At 41.1% G+C, this 22138-nt stretch overlaps 1 protein-coding gene across 10 annotated transcripts in view; it reads right to left on the bottom strand.

Moving 5' to 3' along the window:
• The window catches only part of LOC120411708, a 55167-nt gene that overhangs the window by 20149 nt on the left and 12880 nt on the right, over window positions 1–22138 (bottom strand). For 7 of the 10 annotated variants that reach the window (XR_005604213.1, XR_005604216.1, XR_005604214.1 and 4 more), the window contains exons 4-8: window positions 10636–10716; window positions 10240–10370; window positions 9500–9598; window positions 3723–3813; window positions 3014–3133 (exon numbers count right to left, since the gene is read on the bottom strand). Coding sequence is in view for 2 of the 10 variants with exons in the window: in XM_039569299.1 (XP_039425233.1) it covers window positions 2820–3133; window positions 3723–3813; window positions 9500–9598; window positions 10240–10370; window positions 10636–10716 (716 nt within the window). In the remaining 8 variants the exon portion in view is untranslated. Of the gene's footprint in view, window positions 1–4; window positions 3134–3722; window positions 3814–9499; window positions 9599–10239; window positions 10371–10635; window positions 10717–22138 lie in introns of those variants that run through there. The other 3 variants (XR_005604219.1, XM_039569300.1, XM_039569299.1) reach the window with 2 other exon arrangements.

The following is a 22138-nucleotide window of genomic DNA, read 5'->3' as shown; positions in this document are numbered from 1 at the left end:
AGGATGAGACACAGCGAGCCAGGGAAGAGAAAAATTGGAAAGCGTTAGGCTAAGGGAAGGCTGAAATTGATTTCATTTAATAACCTTTGAAATGAACACTGGAGAGAGGGAGGAAAGGCAAAGGAAAGGAGTGCTGATGGCACAGGTCTGGGAAGACTCAGGTGGTAGCAGCTGGTCTTCACACTGCTGGTTGCTAAATTTTTTGGATTTGATACAGTTGCCCAAATGACACACCCCTTTAAGAACAAAGTAATAAATGAAATAAAATAAACCACAATTCCTTGCCCCTTCTGAGGTAAATTGACTGGTTTTTTTTAACAGGATGTAGAAGTCTCCCAAAACACCAAGTGTAACTTTCTATAAACTCCCACTTATTCTGTGGAAGCAGACCTTTAAAAAGGCTACAAAAATGCCTTACAGGTCACCAGTTATTAGGAGGTAGATGTATTTCTTACATTTTTCATGTTTTGAATCTAGACACATGGGAGCCTGGAGGCTGATGCTCCTGGACACTACAATGAATTAAGCTGAGTACAAATCATGCCCCTAGAAATGAAACAAAAGTCAGTGTTTCTGAAGTCCTACCCTGATTCAACTACTAAGGCAGTGTTAAATGACAGAATTAAAGCATTCCCTTCGATAGCTGATATTCCTGATTCCAACAGCACTGCAGACAAAGTAAGATTTCAGTGTTCAGAGCAATTACTGCTTTTCTGGAAGGACAAACTGTTAAAGCACAGACAAACCAAATCGGTGTTTTAAAGTGCCATGAGAGGAGATGACATCATCACTCCAGCCCATCTGGGAGGAAGAACACGGAGCCACAAATGAGCCAAAATCCCTCCTGGCATAAAAGGAGAGACTTCCACTGACTTCAGGAAAATTTATCCCAATGTTCCTGCACGTTGCAGATTAAAATGACACACTTCATAGACTAGCAGAGGTGAACCAAGGCTAAAGCCACAAAGACTGATGTAACATATTCATTTAGAGCAATTTATTATTTTCACTACAAGTATATTTGTAGATGCTAAAAATCAAGACTGTGGCAGCTACTCACATGGGTGAATATGTTAAAAAAAATGGATATTTCTGCAGAAATAAGGAAGAACATATGGTCCTTATTGCCAGCTAAGGGTCTCTTTTAAAACAGTTTTCCTTAATCTGATTTGCCTTACAATTACCCTAAATCCTGCCATGATTGCTCTCAGGGAGCATTCACAGAATTTGGCTTCCCTTGAAGATGTATTTTCCCTTCCCCTGGTTACCGCCTTTATTATTGATTTTTAGATAATCCCCGCAGTTACTAGAGAAAGGTTTTGGCAAGTTTCCCTCGAGGCTGCAGATGCTTATTACCTTATCAACAGAGCATCCTTTCTCCCCTGAGCCCCCAGCCTGGGCACTGGCTGTTTCCCTGGGCACACTCTGCGCAGGGAGCAGCAGGGAGAACATTCAGTATCCTCTCCCTGGCGAACAAGAAAGGCCACAGCTGCCAGCCCCAGCAGAGGGGCTGCTCAGCAGACCCGTCCCAGAGAGGGGCCTGGCTGGACCCAGCTGCAGAGAACTAAGAAATCCCCCTTCCCACAGCAAAATGTGCCGGCAGGAATTTGGCCCATTTCGCCCTCTCCTTACTGGGAAGAGATCAGATTACTTTGAAAGACCCTTTTAACCAACGCAGAACAACTGTAATCAGAAAAGTACTGTCATTAACATCTCTGACACAAGAGGTTGTATCAGAGAAAGGGGGTTCTTTTGTCAGAGAAATAATAGAGACTGAATATTCTCTTAACAAATAAAAACCACCCCTGAAGGCAGGGCTGCCAGCATGTAAGCTGCATTCTGAGATCTGAGTGGCTAAACTGAGAAGAAAAGCTTAAAGAAACTTCTTTGAGCTATTATCATAAAATTTAGAACTAATACCTGGCTTGAACTGCCTGTGTGAACAGCCACTATGGTTATTTATTTTAGTGTAGTTTGTGGGGTTGTTTTTATTTTTGTTTGGTTGTTGTTTGGCAGTTTTTAATTGAGAAAAACATCAACTGTGGATTTTTTTGGTTGGTTTTCTTAAGGTAGAGAAGGAAGAATTGGATTACAGTTTTGGATAGAGAAATCACGGAAATATAATCATAAAATGGTTTGGGGTGGAAGGGACCTCAAAGATCATCTATTTCCAACCCCTCAAACTTTCCTCCAAAGTGAACACAAAATCCTAGAAGCCACAAAGGCAATACAAGAATGCCAAGACCTATTAAATAGAACTGAAACATTTTTTCCCTTTTATTTTTGGAATTGGCTATCCTGTTGAGAGATGGGGCATTCACACCTCAGAGTGAAGAGAGGGGGAGAGTCTGAAGGGGTACAGAGCTCCTCTGAGGAAGAGTTGTGACTTGCATCCAAAACTGGGTAAGAGGCTCCTTTAAAAGGAGCTGTGCTGTCCTTGGTGTCCAGCTGCCACTCAGGAGAAGGGACAGAAACGCTCAGGGTTCAAACTTCTCCCCTCCCCCTGAGCCAAGCAATCAGGAGATGCGCTAACAAACTGCAGCCGTGGCCCCAAGCCAGCCCCTGGAAGGCAGCAGGAGCACGGCCGAACGCTGCTGCCAGGGGCTGGCTGCTGCCCATCCCTGTCCGACAGCAGTCGCTGCAATCCCGGCGCTGGAGCTGCTCCTCCCTGCAGGAACAGGGAGCGCCGGGCTGCTGCTGTTTCCCATCGGGATCTAACGCTATCAGTGCTTTGGCTGCCTCTCCTCTTGCCCCGGCTTGCTCAGCTCCAGCGAGCCTGCTGCAGAGCTAGGCTGCAGCTGTGGAAATGCTGGTTCCATTCAGAGCTCCTGCTTTATTCCGCGATGAGGAAAACTGCGGGTTTTGCAGCTGCACGGATACAGCAGGTGTGGGCTGCTGTCTGCCTGGGAACAGGTGATCGGAGTGAGTGTAATGCAAAGTGGAAGCCTTTCGTTTTGGGGGTAACTAAGTGATTGATTTACAGGCATTAAATAGGTGCAAGAACCTGAGTTACCTGGGGATAGTGAGTGCCAAGGGCTGAGCGGAGCCACCAGAAGTACCTGGTCACTGAGAGGCTGTCCCCAGGCACTGAGCCAGCTGACAAGATCAGTGCAGGTCCTACTGCTGCTTCTCCCTAGATTCACGTGAAAAACGAGAAGGAAAAAGCCACACAAAACAAACCAAAACCAAACCACAAACCAAAGGAAAAAAAAAAAAAAAAAGAAAAGAAAGCCAACCAGGAGATCAAATAGATATTCCAGCCCACCCTCCTGTAAAATTCTCTGTTAAATTATTAAGTATATGTAGGCATTTACAAAGAGATTGAAACAAAATAACCATTGGTGCATGGAGATGTTTTTGACTAAGTGCAGGGGAATTTTGCTTTCTACCTAAGATATAAACCTGTGGCACTCGGGGGATTAGGAAGAGAAAGGCTGACAGATTTAACTCTTGCAGCACAAGTGGTTTCATGATACCAACACGATAAGGCTGAAACCTGATGCCAGTGTGACTTTCACACATCAGAATGTGGATCCTGCTACTACCACATACTTTAACTCTAAACACCAACAGTTAAAGTGGCAGCTCATTTCCATGGCATATCTGTGAAAAAAGCCTCACACCAGAAGAGGCTCTTGGTTTATTTATAGGCTAAACAGCTGCTTTGTGCATTCCACGATCTAGGCTGAGGTCTGCTCCCAGTCCTGCATGTACGGAGTTACCTTGTGTGGAAGTAAAACATGGAGCTCCTTTCCAAAGCCTTTTCCACCGGATGAGATGCCTCTGATGGGACACAGCTCGACTGGGGATTTTCTTTACTCAGAAGAAAAATGGTAATTTTTGGTGGTGGTGGCAGACTAACCCAGAGTGCAACTTAGGTTAGATCATTTTGAAAAACAAAATTGTTTTTGCAGCTGCTTTCCTCTCAATTTCCCTCCTGAAATGCTCATTAAACATACAAAAAACAAAATAATAACCTCCAGTCAAATTATTAGAGGGGAGGACGATGTTCCTCATCTGCACACTGGAATGAGTCCACTCATACCACCCATGCACTCAGATGAAGGAATTTTCTACCACTGCTCCCTTTCCCCTACTCTGTTGGTGGGGGCAGCACATCCTGCTGTGCCTCTCTCATCCTGCAGCTGAAGTATAAAATATGACATGCTTTTGTTAGTTAACACTGGGTACACAAACGTGTGTCAGTACAAACAGGCATAAAACTCCCCCGTGTTATTACAAATACAAGTGATGAGAACTTTTTCACGTTCTCCACGTTTGCTCTCACCTGATAATATTCATTTCAACTACAAGTTTCCAGCTCCCTCTAAATATTTCATCTCATATGGATTCACACTCTTAAATCACACCACTGAAATAGCCTACTCCTCTACCCTCTTATATTTTTATGATCCTTTTAGAGGAGTTCTGTATCATTTATTTAGATTCATTATTGCTTTTCTCCCTTAAAAGCCATTTCATTTAACGTAGCTACCACTTCCATTTTTCGAGATATATATAAATGGGGGGTGGGGGGGGTGCGTGTGTGCTCTGAGATCATGATCAGCATTTTGCCAAGCAGCAAGCTGCAGTTTTGCCAGTCTCATGCTGGAGGACAAATCAGTGACAGATTCTAGATCCTTTATATGCACACAGACTACAAAATGTCAAACAAATGTAAGCAAGTAATTCCTTTTCCCTGGAATTCCAGTCCAGTATCTTTGCCCAGTTCCCAGAAGTCAACATAAATCAAGAAAAGACTCAAAGATCAAGACACAAAAAGACTTCCTACTTCTTACAGAGTTTCAGAATGAATCTCTACAGTCATGAATAATCCCAAATGAACTGTCAGCACAACACACTTCCCAAAACAGAACATTTACACACACACTAAGTGAAAGAATGGGAAAAACTGGTTGCTGGTAATTTAGACTCTCCAAATGCATTTGGGAATACTCATCAGTCCAGTTAAATCTGCTCTGTAGTCTACAGAGGCACACAAAACTTGTACAATAAGTACTGAGTGCTTGCACACACTCAGGTATGAACATCAATTTAAATGGTCAGCTTAATTAAAGCAGGCAAGTTTAAGCACAGACAAGCCCTGCAGTGAATTGCTGCTGAACACATATTAAAAAAAGACTGGGGAGGGGGAAGGAACCACTAAGCCGTAACTCTTCCCCACTTCTTTCCCCAAACATACTCAGCCTAATCATACACAGTTTGTCCAAACAGGAGCTCTGTGGAGCTTTTCCTTCTCTTTGTTTTCCCTGCTTTCTCGAAAGCTGTAACAACTCCTTGGCTCTTTTTCCAGGCAAGGCTGCCAGCTTCTATAAACGGACTCCAAGCCTGGCAGGCAGCAGGCACAAGTCTGGTTACAGTATCCCTGCTTTGCCATCTATTTCTGCAGACACTTATTCCAATGCTTGCAAGCCAAGGGTATTTTCCTTAGGTTTATCTATTCCATCTTAGGCAGCAGGTAAGATAAATTCCTTCAGAGGCGATTCCAGCTCTCCCTCAGGTGATTCACGCTACATGAAAGACTTGAAGAGTTTTTCCTCCCTGACATTGCCAGAGTTGCAAGTCAGTATCCTGCGCACAAAACCCGTGCTGATTTATTCAGCTTCTCTTATCTCCCTCCTTTCATTCTCTCAGCTGATACAAGGCATGCCAAGTTCACGGTGCTCCCCCAATGCTGCACTGCTGCTCCCTTCCCCTTCCAAAGGGAACATTCTCTGTACCTATTTAGCAAGATGGCTTTTAAAAATAGGAACACAAAATCCAGTGCTGAGTTCAGGATAGTTATGGGAAATACAGCAGGTGCAAATCTTCTCTTACACAGCATTTTCTGATGATATGACAAAGGAAAACTTCACTTGCAAAGGGCTTAGAAGGACTTTCCAGGGTAATTTTCATCCCAGTGTTTTCCAGATATGGTAACCAAAATCCCTTTCAGCCTACAAGTACTAGAAAAATGTTTCAAAAGGCCAGACTGTACCAGACAAGACTGAGCTTTCTGAAGAAGGACAGAAGGTGTCTGTGCCTCCTTAGTTGCATGCTGTCCTCAAAATTCCCACTTTCATCCATTCATTACTGGCACAGAATTCCCAGTTAAAAATACAGAATTCAAAGGCAGCAGAAGTTCAATATGTGGAAAGAAATTCAGAAAAAACACCCCTCAATTTAACATGTAATTTACTGAAATTTGGAGTTGGGCCCGGACATAGCCCTACATACAGACATAGCCCTGTACTTTGTGTGAGGATGCAAAAAGTCAGCTCATGGTGCTTCTAGTCAAAAATATCATTGAATAATTTTCTGGATGAAAACATGCTACTGTTTAATTTGGATTTTTTTTTTCTCTCTTGCCTGATGCAAACACATGAGAGTTAATTGGAGAGCAGCTTTTAATTTTCTAGCACTGCAATTGTTCTGTGTTATTGAATCCAACACATTAATGTGGTACTTTGTTGATCCTGCTGAACTTATTTCAAACCCAGCCAAAGTCAGTCTAAAAATTTCCCTGCTCCGCAGTTACTTCTTCACATCCATTGGGTGTTTCTGTTCAAAGGCAGAAGCAGTGGGGAACAGGTTTGTTCCCTGCAGAAGCCGACACAAGCTTTGGACAGGATACACAAGGCAGGGGAGGGACAGTTAAACATCCACATATCCATATGGAGCTATAAAGTGAAATTTAATCTCACTGTGAAGCACTCATACCTCAGCCCACCCCTCAGAGGGTCACCTACCCCTTCAGAAGGCAACACACTGATAAAATGACCTTATGCACTCCTGCATGTTCATCTTCTGTCCTAGGGTGCCCTACAAAGAGCTCCAGTGCTGACAAGATATGAGTGTGCTTTGAAGGTGCTTTGCAATTGGTTACAAAAGGCTCACAGGCAGCAATGAGCTGCAAAGAGGCTCCAGGTTGAAAAAGGAAAGCTGGGCAAGGGAAAATTATTTGTCACTGAAGTGTGAAAGATTTTTACCATAAAAAAACAAAGTTGTCATCTTCAAACTACAAAACAGTACTTCAGAATGCAGTAGAAATGCTACTAAAGACTACTAGAAACAAAAAAATAGTTTTCCCAAGCGTTGACAGTGACTGTAAGTTGCTCACACAGCTTTTCCTTCTAATTTCTCTCTACAGTTTTATTTTCAAAGACCTCAGACACCTTCTTGCTTCAACATTTTAGGAACAGGCATCTCATCTATTGTAGCACCAAATCTAAGTCAAGCTCAGCTCCATTTATTTTACTATCAGGTACAACAATGCTTCAAGCCAAAACTTTAAAGGCAGGTTTTAGAACTAAGACAATGCCTATTTACAATCAATTACTAACTACAGCTTAATTATGCATTTTTTCCCACAATTTTCAGGAAAGCAATCTGTCTTCCCAGTCTTTTTTTCCCCTCAAACTGTACCAAGCACTAAGATGATCTTAGTGGCATCTTTCAAGCTGAACACTCTACACCAAAATGCTCTCAAACTACACATTTTTTAAATGACAGAATGATTTAGGCACATCAGTGTGTTCCAAATTCCTTGTGCTTAAAATATTCTGTTGAATCACCCAGAATTCAAGAAGTTTTAGAGATGCTGTTTTTACTAATGCTGACAAATATGGCAAAAAGCCAAATCTGCCTCCTCCAGGCTCCAGAAGGTCAAACAGGAATAAATGGAGACATGAATCAGCCCAGAAACGTGGGATTAGAAGATGTGCAAGCAAGTCTTAGCTTCATTATAGTCATTACAGACAGCAAAACTCCCATTGCACTTCTTCAGTGGGTACAGGGGGAGCCCTTTCTACCCAAAACATCCTGATTAAGGCATAAGCCACTCCAATTTCCAGTGCTGAAAAATACTGGGTCTCATATCCAGCAAGGCAAATTACTGAATTCCTTTTTCAGAGCAGCTCTGCTTGATGTTGGCAGGCAGCATGCCTGGAGTATCAGACATTTCTCCCCGTCTCCCATTCCCTTATTTGACTTCGCTGACCCCCACTGAGATATGGGGAATCACATCTTGTCCCCAGGCACTCCAGACCTGCCCAGTCCTCACTGTCCCAGACATCCCCACTGAGGTGGGGAGATTTATTTACAGGCACAGGAGTTCAAAGAGGTTTTGCACCTTTTTATTTAAGAAGAGATTCTCTGTAACCTGCAGGTATCAAGACCATTCTCCTGAAGTTCCTGCTCTGCTTCATGAGCTACTTGTGCTGTGAACTTGAATCATCATTTTGTTGGCAACTGGAAAAGTTTGTATAATCTGCAATTCTACTCTATTAAGACACTTGAAGGACAGAAGTGACCCCAAGAACTTATAAGTCCAGTTTCACAAAAACTCACAATTATCACTGCAAATTCATCAACAACAAATACAGAATATGAATTTAACTTGCATGTTATTGAAATAGACTGCTAAGCATTAATATACAGGCAGCAATCAGTGGCTTAAGGGATATTTTCTTCTTCTAACACATCCAGTAGAAGCTTGAAATGCTTTTGCTACCTAGGCAGAGGGGCCTTCTTTGCGTTTAAAAATAGCACTAAAAGAAAAATACTTTGATTCCTCAGCACCAAGTTCTTAAGGTTGTTTACAAGTAATTGATAAAGCCCAAGAAGCCAGTTCAACACCTTGCTGTTACTTCCAAGCAGTTACAACCAGAACCTGGAGAAGCAGCTTTTTTGATGTGTTTTTTATCCAGCTTTTTACAATTCTTCTTACAAAATGCCAGTCCTACGCAAAAGGGGGAGGTCTGATTCCCACAAAAGGCTTAACAGCTCCCCTGAAACTGGGATAAATGATATTGCTGGTCAAGCAGCCCCAGAGAAAGGAAGCTTGTGCAATGGGTATCTCCAAAGTGACCCCAAACACGCTGTCAGATCTGCCCTTGCTCAGGAAGGGAGAACACTGTGGGTGGCACTTTCTCCAGACTCTCTCTCAGCTGAGGCCTGAGGATAAAACATTCCAAGGCCATGGGAAGGGATCCTGAGGATCTGGATCAGCTCTGAGGTGCTGAATTATAGAGGAGCCTAAAGCCAGTAATGAACCAAAAACATTTCAAGGCTTCCTCCTCCCGACTGTTGCTTTAACAGTGGTAGACAACCATCCATATTTAAACTATTGCTCACAAATATATTTTCTCCAGATGCTCTGCTTATCTTCTGAATAACCTCTTGAAAACAGAAAGAACTATACTTTAAGGATGAATAAAAACATTGTTGTTATTATTATTATCATCATCCTGTGTTGTTATATCCCACTGATGAGGGTAATAGCAATGGAAAGTGTTAGGAAAAATAAATCTCAATAGCTACGGAAAAAGTTCTTATTTAGAATCTGAAACTGATCTGTGCACAGGCATGATTCAAAAATTAAAGCAACTCTGGACTAGTTTCAAGTGTTCTTACCCAGGAATTTCTGTTACAGCTCTATCAGTGATAGCTGCAAATGTTTGGAGAAAGCAAATCACAACTTCAATAAAATTGTACTCACCAAGGAACAACCAGAAGTACATTTATAAAGTGCAGGGACAAATCTCTTCAAATAAGGACAGCAGATAATTAAAAATACACATCCCCACTGGAACAGGCACTGCAAAGGGAAACAGGGCTCACAGTGGACAAGAAGAAACATGAAGATGAGTGAACGCGCAGACTCTGGAAAAACTAAATCACTACAAAAGGAAATTGGTCAGAGAACAGAAACAGCAAATGTGGGGAAGGCATGTTTTTGTTCAAATTTTACTGCAAGTTTGGTTTTCTACCATGACCTCGGCTGTTGGCTGCTTTACTTGCAGTAGCAAAACAAAAACAAAACAGGAAATTCCACAGCTGTCTGAATCAAAAAGTGGGCAGAAGAAGAGGGAAATGACAAAAATGTGAATGATTTTTGGCAGAAATTCAAGCAGAAAAATTGAGTCTAGTTGACATTTTCCTTATTTCCTTTAAAAATTCTCTCTAAGATATTTTTCTCATTGGTATTTTATTTCAACGCTTTATTGAGAGAGTATCTTGCATTTACATACTTGAGCATAACATTTTGGCTTTTTATCACTTAAAGCAGTTGCTGACAGTGTATTAGCAGTTGTTTTTCAGTATTAGGTAACTTAAAACTGCAAAATCTCAGTGAGCTCCATCCAGCATCTGTCAGCCTGAATTAGGTTTTTTTTGGGATCATGCTGATCAGAATATGCCAACAAAGGCACTAAAATAATAATAAGCAAAAATAATCACCTCTGAATTAGGAGGCATCTTCCCATCAGTGACTGCTGACATTTCCTTGAGGACTGGGCAGGTGGAAGCCTCACTGGGTTGCATTTTTTGTTGGGCACTTCGAGCACTTAATGACCTCGGAACAACAGGACCTGAAACAGGGAGCACAGAAGGGTCAACACCTGTGCAAAACTCAAATGTAACAATCAATGAAGCTGCACAATGCCTGATGACTGGCAGGAGAGAGAATATGAATGCAAGAAGATATCCTGTATTCCTCCTTGGTGCATAACTTATTCAAGCACAACCCTGAAGAAAATTATCAATGTGTCTTTTATATGTGTCTTAAACCCTGTTATATATATTGTTTCAAAAATTGTTGTTGCTTGTGAGTTTCACAAGAAATAAGTTTCATACCTATTATTTTTGAAGTTTCCATGATGAGCAGCCATGCAGCAGTGAGCCCAGCACCAGGGAATTGGGCCTTTTTTATTCTCCCTATAAGAGAAAAAGATGTTTCTCTCTATGTAAAATAAAGACTGGTGGATAGATCTAAAATATGGCAGAACAACAAAATCTTATCTGCAAGCTAAAATATCACATGAAGTTAAACAGGGGGGAAAAAAGGAAAAGAAATCTAAATGCTCCTATTTGAACAAGCACGAGTGTCCCTGTGTTTCACCTGCCAGCTCCAGCTGTGCACAGCAGTTCCACACACTCTGCTCACAGGCTGCTCCTATTGTCTTGGGGGACTTTTGTTTAGTCTGTGGTAGACGGCTGCATTTTAAAATAATAAGAAAAGAGAACTCTGCATTATCAGAACTCATGCCAAGCAACTATAAAGAATTTTGATGGCTCTTTCATTTCACATGAAGCTTTAATCTGCAACAATTACCTTCTTCCAGCATGTGTGTGTTCCCTCTTTGTGACTGACAGGGAATACAAAAGCCAGGATAAGTGATATTGGCTACAAGCCACTTGGATATGACCTTTTCATTGAAATGTTTAAAGCTTTGGCTGCTCCCAAGGTTTAATCCGCAGTTCCTCACTTGGGCAAAATATTTAGAGATCTGGAATTTTTTCTACAATGATTAATTGAGCCATTTATTTCTGCTCCCTTGCTTTCCCAGGCAATCTGATCACGTGTGGCTGACTTGAGCACACACCTTCATGAGATCAATAAAAAGAAGTGAGAGTTGCAGTTATTTCTATATTTCTTTCATGTCCCAACCTGCGATTATCAGGTAGGATGTAAAACATCTGGAACAGAGTCAACACACTCCAAATAATGCAGGACTCTTTGCAAAAATATTCTTCCAATAAAATAAGGAGTCCTTGTGTTTGTGTTTGCCACTGAACCCACTGCTGAGATGATTATTTTAACAAGACATCACGGTAGTTGTTGTGTTCTTATAGGAACTTCTCATGGGTTTAGATTCTTACTACTTTAAAACTGAATAAATAAATTAGCATAAGAGGTAAAAATATTTTACTGAGACAATTCAGTGCCCATTACCACAAAGTAAATATTCAAGAATCACTTCCAAAGGACCACTAGGTGCCATTTTCAGTTTATGGCCGATTTGTGATTTTTGGTTTTTTTGTTGGCTTGTTTTTGGGGTTTTGGTTTTGTTTTTTTTTGTTTTTTTTTTTTTTTTTTACTTCTTACCCAAATGGTCCAAGATATTCTTGGCTTCTGAGGACGCTGGAAAGCACAGAATTATTTGGAATCAAGACTGCAAACAAAGCTCTTGGATTCCATGTGGCTGTAGATATAGGCAAGATCACAGCAGAACTAAAGTTGATGGGTTTGTATATCAACAATAAATCTCCCAAAAGAACTCAGAGAAACCCCAACCCACCAGTGCTACCAATGAAAATCACCCCCATGGGGAAAAAAACTCTGTAAATGATATGTTAGAAAAGAATTGAATCTCTGCCTGAACTCAAAGCTGTCATTGGAGCAGAGACAGGTTGTTCTGGAGCAGTCCTTCCTCCCAGGATACAAATGGAATCTGTTCTGTTTGCAGGGGAAAGGGATCTTTTCCAAATGGCTGCACTGGAGGGAATTTTCCATGCAGTTTTCACAGGCTGCAGCAACTGACACTGCTGCTGCAAGCAAAGCAGGTGAAAGTTAAGTGTTTGAGGCAATCCTGCAAAGGCACAGATCTTCAGCCAACAACAAAACAACTTCTTTTGCTGGCCAGCTAAAGTTACAACAACTTGGTAGATTTCTCAAAATATAAAGCAGAATGTATTTGAGATATCTTCTTCTTACATAAAAGTTCTGTAACTGAAATAGATGCCTGCTCCTCCAGAAGGACTCTTCCCCACCAATGGCCAGAGGGTGGTGTGGCACAAAAAAGCCAGGGGGATCAGATTAGGGTAAGATTTAATTCTTCAGCTTTAAGAAACAAGGGGTTCCAGCTGGATCAGCCACCAGCAGAATAATTGCCAAAGTTTAGCTTCATTAATGCCCACTGAGTAAGTGACACTGCAATGAGGTTAATAGGAACTGTTCACAGCCACCTCAGAGCTGCTGCTGGTCACCATTCCTGATGCAAAACTTTCTCTGTAACACAGAGTAGCAGCTCCTTAATGAGGCTCTCACGGCTTTTCTGAAAAGCTTGAACAGTACAAACATTTAAGAGATTTCTGAACGCTCAGAGGTGGCTTTCACATCCAAAACACTCAGTGTGACTTCACCCAACTTTACAGCAGCTGTTCCTACCTCAAAGTTTTGGAGTCATCCAACCCCTGTGAACTCCTAAACCCACTGAAGGTGACAGCTCTGCACAAAGGCTTTGCTTTACCATCCTAATACAATTAAGCCTTAAAGCTCATACCCTTTCCAGTATTTCAGATGGACAGGCTGCCAGTCTGCTTTGTAGTGTGGCAAACTGGTAATTAGGAAGTTTGACACGTAGCAAAATATTTGTGGGCTAACTGTTGAGCAATTATTTATTCAAACCTGAATCCTGGAATTTCTCAAAACTTCTGATGTTTTCCTGTGGTTACTCCAGGAGAAGCAGAGCAATTAATCCAAAAGCCCCCCCCAACAAAATGACATGAAGTCTTTATTACCTTTAACCAACCATTCCGGCCTGCACCTTTCAGCTGTGCTGACATAACCAGGGAAGAGAACTGGTGTCTATTGACCATAAAAATCACACCCACAAACTAAGGATAGTGCTAAACAGACCATTTTTAAGGTAATTCTCAGGCTCATCTTCTAAACAATCCTTTGATCTACTGCCAAATTTATTCTAGTGTCGACTTAAGAGCTGGAGGTTGAAAACCCTTAATGACTTATTTTAGTGCTCATTTTTGTACAGATGCATTATTGTTTATAAGTGTTGTCAGTATAAAAGGACAAATAACAAATGCCAGACATATGGTTTGGGGAAAAAAAAAAATCAAATCACCAAATTCCTGGAACTGCAGCTTTAATATGAACTCAGTAATTTTAGGCTAATAATAATTAAAACCCTCACAAATTTGGTAATATTTACCAAGACTTACCATCTCTGATCACACTAGAATTCATCAAAACTCTGCAATTAATCATCTTGATGGATATGACTCTGGTAAATGTGCAAACTGTCAGACACACCCATTGACAGGGTGAGAGGAAAGTTCTGCCAGTATTTTCTTTACTTCTATCAACAATCTTTCATTTAAAGTGTTTGACTTCTTGTTAAACACTTGTAAATGTAAGATACTGAAATAATGAAGCAGGAAACAAATTGTAAATCAAAGCCTTCAGTTTTTCTCATCATCAATAATCTGGTTTGTTCATGTAATGGGAAACAAAACGTTACATCCTAAAAGATCTGTCAAAAATTTCTATTATATAAACCTGATCCCTACAGTGAATAAAGTTCATGCTAGGCATAGCTCAGGGGAAGTCTTCAGGTTCACATTTATCACAGACAAATTTCGGGGTTTTTCTGCAAATAATTTCTTTTGGTGCTCAGAACTCAAAGTGCTGTTAAATAAACACAGGGAGTATCCCTGCATGGGAGCCTAAATGAATTTGAGAGCTCCTCCATGATCTAAAGCAGTTTTCTTGTCGGTCTTGATAAAACAGTGTAGGACCAGAGAGTGGTACTCAAATTACAGCCATATTATGTACTTCCTCCTCAGGATCCTGGAGACCAAGGAAGTAAACACTGAATTACTGAGCTGAAACTGAGAACAAGTTCTAACAGCCTCACACTCTCCAGCTAAACAGGGAGAAAGTCACTTGAATTCAGCTGCTCTTTTCTCTCAGCAGGGGTTGTTTTCTGTGGAGCAGAGAAGAGACTTGGACATGGGAAAACATTCCAAATATTAAACACTTCTGAAAACTCTCCGAGGTGTCTTTCTGTGCCTAAATAGATCTCAAAATGAATGCCACTTTTATTTGGGCCTTTGACAAAATCAAACAGGAGGAAAAAGGATTTTTTAAAAAAGTGATACGAAAAGTTATTTATAGTAAAGTGATAATGAAAGTTGGTTTGTTGGGGGTTCTTTTTGGAGAAAAAAGGATGCTCAGCACCTCAATACCTTACAACATAAGGACCCAATCTGCAAGTGACCCTTCAAAGATGTGCACACATGGAACACCAGGGGAACTTCTTGTGTGAATATCTCCCTTAAAGTGATGTTTAACTAAGAGATATTACAAATGGGAAATACTAAACACTTTCAATCCAGTTCTGGCCACACTACAAGTGCTGAAGTTGAAAATAACACACTGACTCCAAGTGTATTCTCAAGAGCAGTGCCCTGTGTATAATGATCACATATGCAACACTGGGTGTGACTGCTCACATTTCTTTTGTTTTGGTTTGTCCTTGACTGCTCAGGGAAAAAAACCACTCTAATATTCTGTGCCATTACTCATCTCAGAAGTGATTATCTGTGAGAACAAGAAAACTCCAGCCGTGCAAAAGCCAGTGCTAGTAAAGCAAGCTTGAGAGAACCTACTGCTCATGCTATAAAACGTGTTCATAAACTGCACGTGCTCCACTTCTCAATGTGAAAATAAATTTCTTATCAGGTTTGCAGGCTCAAAATCAGAGAAAGTAAAGCATTAAGCAGGTAATACAGTCATATCTATGTATAATGAACACCTCAAGCCATCAGTATATTTCCTCTCCACTGAACTTTATTCTCTTGCATCCTTTTCCCTGCTGACTGACAAGAACTAAAATAAAGGATTTAAAGTTGATGTGCACAAAAATTCCCTCGTTCTCTCACCATAAACTTGTGTACAAGTGAACAGCTTACAACAAACCCCTTCTATTTTGTCAAAAATAACAACATGTGAGGACTGGGAGTTCAGATTTGTACGAACCAATGTGGTAGTTGGTGACATCTGAAAATTCTTTTTTCTTACCCTGGCTGAGATGCAACCAATTGTGCCAGAACTATGCTGCAGCCCCAGTCAAGCAAAAGACAAAACCAAAGGAATTGCAGGATAATGTGAACAAGCAGCAACATTTACAGCTGGGTGGCATAACCTGAGAACAGATAATTTACCAGGGCAGGAAGATCCAAGGGGCTGATTGCAGATCCATTCCACAAGAACTACCTGGAATCACACAATTGCCTCAAAACCCATTTTACCTACTAGGTCACAACATTATTTTGATGTTTAAGCACCAGACAAGCCCTTAACCTACTTTGAAAGTGCCCAGTGGAGCACATGTTCCAGTTCTGCATGGAGGAGAAGGGAGAGATAAATCACACGTCTGTTTACCTGAGAGCACAGATGTGGGCAGCACAGGGAGCACAAGGCAAGAGGGAAAAACAAGGCCCAGCATCCCACGTGCTCCAAGAGCATTCCTGAAGCACAGCTCCAGCTCATCCTGAGCAGTGTGATGTTCCTTGTCGTCCTTACTGCTGTGGAAAAGGTGCTTCTCTAAATGTCTTGTGAAGCAGAAGAGGAGCCAGAAGATTCTCAGGACTCTGGATTCCTCTTCACTTCCCAGCCCTATCCCAATGCCAGCATTAGCAGCTGCTTTCTGAGCAGGGAATGCAACACTATCACCTCCAGCACTCAGCAAAAGGCAACTTTCTCACAGGATTTGGAGCCCTGAGGCCTAAGGGGAAGATGCTCAAAATTTTATTGTGCTCTACTCCTTGCTGTGTTGAGCAACAGGTCCAAACCTCCCAGTCATTTTCCCTGAAGGGTGAATTCAGCAGCATGTAAACTTCTTTTAAGGTTTAACACTTTCAGATCCCACACCAAATGCAAGCATATTTCAGCTCAGTTGGTCAGCACTTTCCACAGCACATTCAACAAGGAGTTTGCCTCATGTTAAAAACCAAGAAAACCCTTTTTTTCCTAATCATTATTATTATTATTCTTTCCAGTAATATCCATAACACGCCAAGCAGTTTCCAAACACCCTGTTCTTGCCTTGAGAAGTTCACAGTGCCTGCAGTGAAGGCCATGGGATAAGGCACACCCATACCACTGGCCTCGACCAGAAACACACACAGTAACTCTGCCTGGACCTAGTGGAATTCTTTTCTGCTGCATGGAGTGGTACCATTATTGTATCCCATTCCCCTGAGCAGAGGCATTCTCATCTCTCCCAGATGCCCAAATAAGATGGAACAGTTCTGTTGTGACTAACTGTTACAAAGATGATCGTTCTTCACAAGTTTCAGTCATTGTGAGTCAGGCCCATCACCTTCAGTAACTCCAATAAAATGTTCTTCACTGTGTTCTACTGTCCAGACAAAGAAATGTAAGGAGACAAAACAGCTTAATAAAAAAATGCAACAATGTGAAGAAGTGAGTACTCACATAAATCATTTCAAGGTGAAGCTAATGTCGTTTTCATCCCCCCTCACTCCAAATAGTATTTATGTTCGGGTTGCAGCTGAAGTCAAATTCCTGTCATTTATCTAAGGTACAAACCCAAATGTCTTTAAACCAGTTTGAAAATATTACTTGAAATTTGTAAAATAAACTGATCTTTCCTAGAAAGAAAAGAAGTCATAATTCAGTCACCACCCTGCCCTCTCCAATAGCACAGGTGAGTTTATGCAGTGGATTGACACTGAGCTGTAGAGTCATAACTCCTTCATCATTCATGGCAATTCTTAAAGAAAAAAGAAAAAAATTTCACAAGAGAAACATTCTTGTTGCACTTTGGAAATGATGTGAAATGTTAGATGCTTATCCAAATGAAATAAAGCCTCTGAGCCTTCAGAAAAAGGTTTCTTTCTAGAGAAGTATTAATAATGCTGAACAGAGGCTCAGAATGTTCCATGCAAATAACCGTATCGAGATGCTTTCCCAGTTACCAACACCTCACAAACATCTGAATCAAACATGAGGCAAGAACCTGGTATAAACCTCTCCTCTGTGGGTGATAAAATATGAAACAGCACCTCAGCTCTAATCAGATTATCACATGAAAGGGAAAACTTTTAAAGGCAAATTACACTAATTTAATCTGTATTCCTCTTTCAGAATTATATTAGGATTTCATCCCAGGAAATCTGTGACAATCCTAGAAGCTCAAGACTTCTAAATACCAAATACCAACAGTAGTGATGGTTTCTTCACCTGTTTGGATGGAAGAGCTGAATCACAACGGGACATCAGAAACTATTGGGTGATTTTAGGCCAAAAATACCAATTTGTTTCAAGGAAATTCCTTGTTTAAGAGGAAAATGCATCCTGTGACAAGGGCAGGGTAGAGCCAGGACTTTGGTGCCTGCTAGCACAGGGAACACAGCTGTAACTATAGGGAAAGTCACCTTGGAGTGTAATGCAATTCCCAGACCATTCAAGGTCCAGAAGAAATCCATTTACAGCTAAGAGCTATATAAATATCACATGCAAGAGAATTCCAGGACAGTAATGTGAGAAGGTGGGAAAGGAAAATGGACTATTAAGAGAGGTGAAATGAGGAAATACAGCTCAGGGATTCTTTGGTTGGATGAGAAGGAAGTTGTGGATGATGCCTGATGTGGGGCACTGTGCTTTGAGATGTTCCTCAGAGGGCCAGGGAAGAGATTGCAGCATTGTCTGGAATAAAATAAAATAAGAAAAAAAAGATTTTCTTGCTTTTGATAATTCAGGATTCCGAATGCAATCTAGATCGAATAGAAGATCTCATAAATTTAGTCTTAAATAAGGGACTCAGCAGCAAAAATGATAAATGGTGGTATAAATGAGAACAGAAGCTTTTCTTCAGTAACTAAATATTTAGCTGGATAATCCCTGAGGATTCCTCCAATCCCAGATAAATTCTTGCCTGGCCCAAATCAGAGCACCCTTCAAGCCTTATTTGTACCTTCTGAGAAGTGCTCAAGGTCCCAGGGACCTTCACCTGTGCTCTGTTCCAAATGAGCCTCACCCAGCCCTCGTGAAACCGGAGGAAACAAGCACAGGGAAGAGAGGAAAACCACGGGATATTCTGAGAAAACACCACAATAGCTCCTACACTGCCTCACTCTGTCCTAATTACTGAAGACTTTTGCCTCCTGTCAGAAGTGGCTGCAAATGTAGCTGTCAGCTGGGAGCTGGCTGTGTGCAGCAAGCCCCAAACTTGCAGGATGCCAAAATCATCCTCCAAAGCCAGGGGAGAGCAGGAATTGTCACATGGAGGGGCACTTCTTAACAGAGCTCATCTCATGAGCCACTTCTGTGTGGAGGAATTTTTGATTCTTTGGTTCTCTAGAGAATTAAAATTAATTTCTTTTGGTAATTTTAAAGCTTATCAAGTTGGAGGAAAATTCCTGCAACAGCCTTTCATAATGTGCCAATTTCCATACAATTCTGTGGCCCTCCGAGCATTTACACAGTAAGATTTTACCTTTGTTGTAGGAAACTCCTGTAACAAAATTCTGTATGAGATCTTATGAAAAGGAAGCTGGTCTTTATTTAAAAATAAATCTGATCACACTGACTTTAGTTAGTGGAACTCTCACTCAAATACTCACAAGCACGAAGTGTTCTCTATCAGAATATTTTATGGCTCCAGTTCAGGTGCCCATCTTCTTGACACCTTCTATTTAGGTTAGTTCCTCCTCTTCACTTGAATGAAATCACACATCTAGCACTCTGTAGCCATTAACAGAGTTTCCCTCTTAACCCTTGTTCTACAGTATCCTTTGGAGCCACCACAAACACTTCTTTTTCCCCATTATCATTTTAAGACAGTTCTACATAATTTCAGTGAGGAAAAAATTCCCTACATGTCAAGTTTCAGAAATAATTATAGTATTAGAGCTACAAGCAATTGTAGCTGCAGTCTGTTAGAAATTGGGATGTACAAAAAAAATCAGCAAACAAATTCTCAACGTGACATTTATGATGTTATCACAAAAAGCACCAAACTGTTCCTTGTTAAAAAATGAAATTAAAAATCTTATCTACTAAACACATTTGTGTCTTAGAACAATTCCAGACATGTGACATTGTGCAAAGAAAAAAAAACCATGAATAGTATCTACCAAGGCTGAGCTCTGTTTTCTAATTAGGTGAAACAAAAGATCCTAAATTTCTTATTAGGGGAAAACAGTCAATTTTACTCAAAGAATGCACTTCTACACACAGATCATTTAGTCAAAACTGTAGATAACAGTGTTTAGCAACTGTACCACAGAATGTTTAATTCATTTGCTTGGTCCAGATCTTTGTTTTAGTGAAAAGAAGTAAAAGTTAATTTTCTGTGAGGAATAAATCCTGAACAAGTCTTGAATCAGGGTACACAGCAGTGCCAGCACTCCGTCCCAGTAAGGACACCTGACAAGCAGATTAGTCCCAACAGGAATGTTTTATTGATTATAGCCTGTCATATGACAGTCCTTCTGCTATTTATGTACAATTAGCATCAAGTTTCATCCTGGGCCACTGCCACTTTGGATTTAATTTTACTTGGATCCAACTACATACACACGAATGAGCCTCCTACAGTCGCATTCCTTGGTGTGGGAGCTGTTTTCCCTTGAAATTGCTGGGATATATTTTCAATAAGAGCCTAAAAATGCTGCAATTCATAATTTGTGCCTTCAATCCATTGCTTTCAAAATGCACACGTCACTAATCTCAGGCTCTGTAACATTTCAGGCCGGGACACAGACATGAACTTGGACTGCGGCTTTCTTTAGCTTTTCACCCCAAAACAAAGTTAATAGATTACACTGGTCATTGGTAGCTGAGTTACAGCCAACTCAGGAGAAAGGCAAGCTCACTCTGCCAGAACCATGAGTAATCACAATAAAAAATTACCTGGCTGGGTCAGGCAGCTCTCACTTTAAATGCAGGGAGCAGCCCCCTGGCCAGGACAGCATTTTCTCCCAGGATGTTGAGTCACTCAGTGCCCAGAGCTGCAGAACACCAGCCCTGTGCTGAAAAGAGAGGTGGCAGTGAAGCTTCACATGCAGCACTTTGGATTTCTTCAGAATTTGAAAAAGAGTTTGTGGTGCCCTTTAACAAAAAAAGCCAAACAAAACAACAACAAAAATCAAAATTCCCATTAGTCCTGTGGGACTTGACTTTTATTCAGTCATTTCAGAGTTTGCTAGAAGGGGACACATGATACAGTTAAACATCAAACTCTGTGATCGTGTGGGGATCTAATACTAAAATTAATAGAAAAGCTTCAGCTGGCACCACGAGTTACAAAGGGGACAGACACAAGGCTTTGCTCCATCACAGACCCACCACAGGGCCATGCAGAGTTAACCAGGATCCTTTTAATTATTATCCCTTCCCTATAGGCTTTGTGTCAGGTTTATTAATTCAGAACACTCCTGACTTCCCTCTTTTTCCTTCACTGCCCTGCAGCCACCCCAGTGCTAAGTTTGAGGGTATTTAGAACACCATGGGACACTGTGACCCAGCAAGCCCAGGGGACAATAAATCCAATTTCAATTCACTGCTATGCTACCAGAGGACTAATATTTTCTATTTCTTCAGGAAGTTCAAACTTCATGAATCAACTTTGAATTTCCTAGGACCACAGAATTGGCTCCAAGTACACATATTCCAATTGTTTGTTTCAAACCAACCGAAGTTACAGTACTCATTTTGGAGTCAAATGAAAAAAAAAAGTTACCAGCTCCTAAAACAGTAAAAAGAAAATAGAAAGTTTTCTTGGTGTGGAGGCCCAGTTTAAAAGACAAAGTCTTCCATCCAAATCCATATAGTTTGTTTCAAAGTAAGGGGGGGGGAAAAAAAAAAATCAACAACCCAATCTGTTGCCTTAAGCAAGACTTTTTTTTTTCCCAGAGCAATGGCTGACTACAGGGATAAATTCAATCCAATTTTTGCAGTCTCCAGCTGAGCCTGATGGTAGATCCCTTCTGCTCTCCCAAGTAGGTCACAGAGCACTCCTAATCAGTACCAGTGTGCCATTCTTTTAATCTGTGGCCACTTATTGGCCAGGGATGGATTTTAAGTACAAGCCATAGCCAAAACACAGCGTTGTGAGCTGCAGTGAGCTCTGTTAGTGCCGGAGCTGACCTTCTGCAGTCTCAAGGAATGCTAAACAAGCCCTGCAAGTCACTACCACCCTGCCAGACTCACATGGAACAGCTCCATGGACACAGATAGTATCCAAGGCACTCTGACAGCAGCCTGGGCTAATATTGGCTGCTGCAGCACCATTGAAAGAGTCATGCCAGAGGTCACAAACCATCCCTGGCAGCTCAGGGGGAGTCTGTTAAAACAGAAAAAGCAACACTCTCTTACCTGCTGCTTATTTCTTGTCTTAAAGGCATCTAGAACTGCTTAAGCTTTAAGAAGAAGACTTTGCCTTCTCAGAGCCTGCCCAAGGTATTCTAAGGAGCAACAAGAGATCATCCTTCTGCTTACCTTTATTAATGGAACTGCACATTCATGTCTCAGCATCACCTCTAAGTGTTGTACACTGCAAGTCTGACATATCTTTCTTTAGTCAGTTAA

This window comes from Corvus cornix, chromosome 3, assembly GCF_000738735.6.
Source record: "Corvus cornix cornix isolate S_Up_H32 chromosome 3, ASM73873v5, whole genome shotgun sequence".
Taxonomy (NCBI): Eukaryota; Metazoa; Chordata; class Aves; order Passeriformes; family Corvidae; genus Corvus; species Corvus cornix.
The sequence above is the reverse complement of the archived record's forward strand: the minus strand, read 5'-3'. Positions and strand labels throughout refer to the sequence as shown.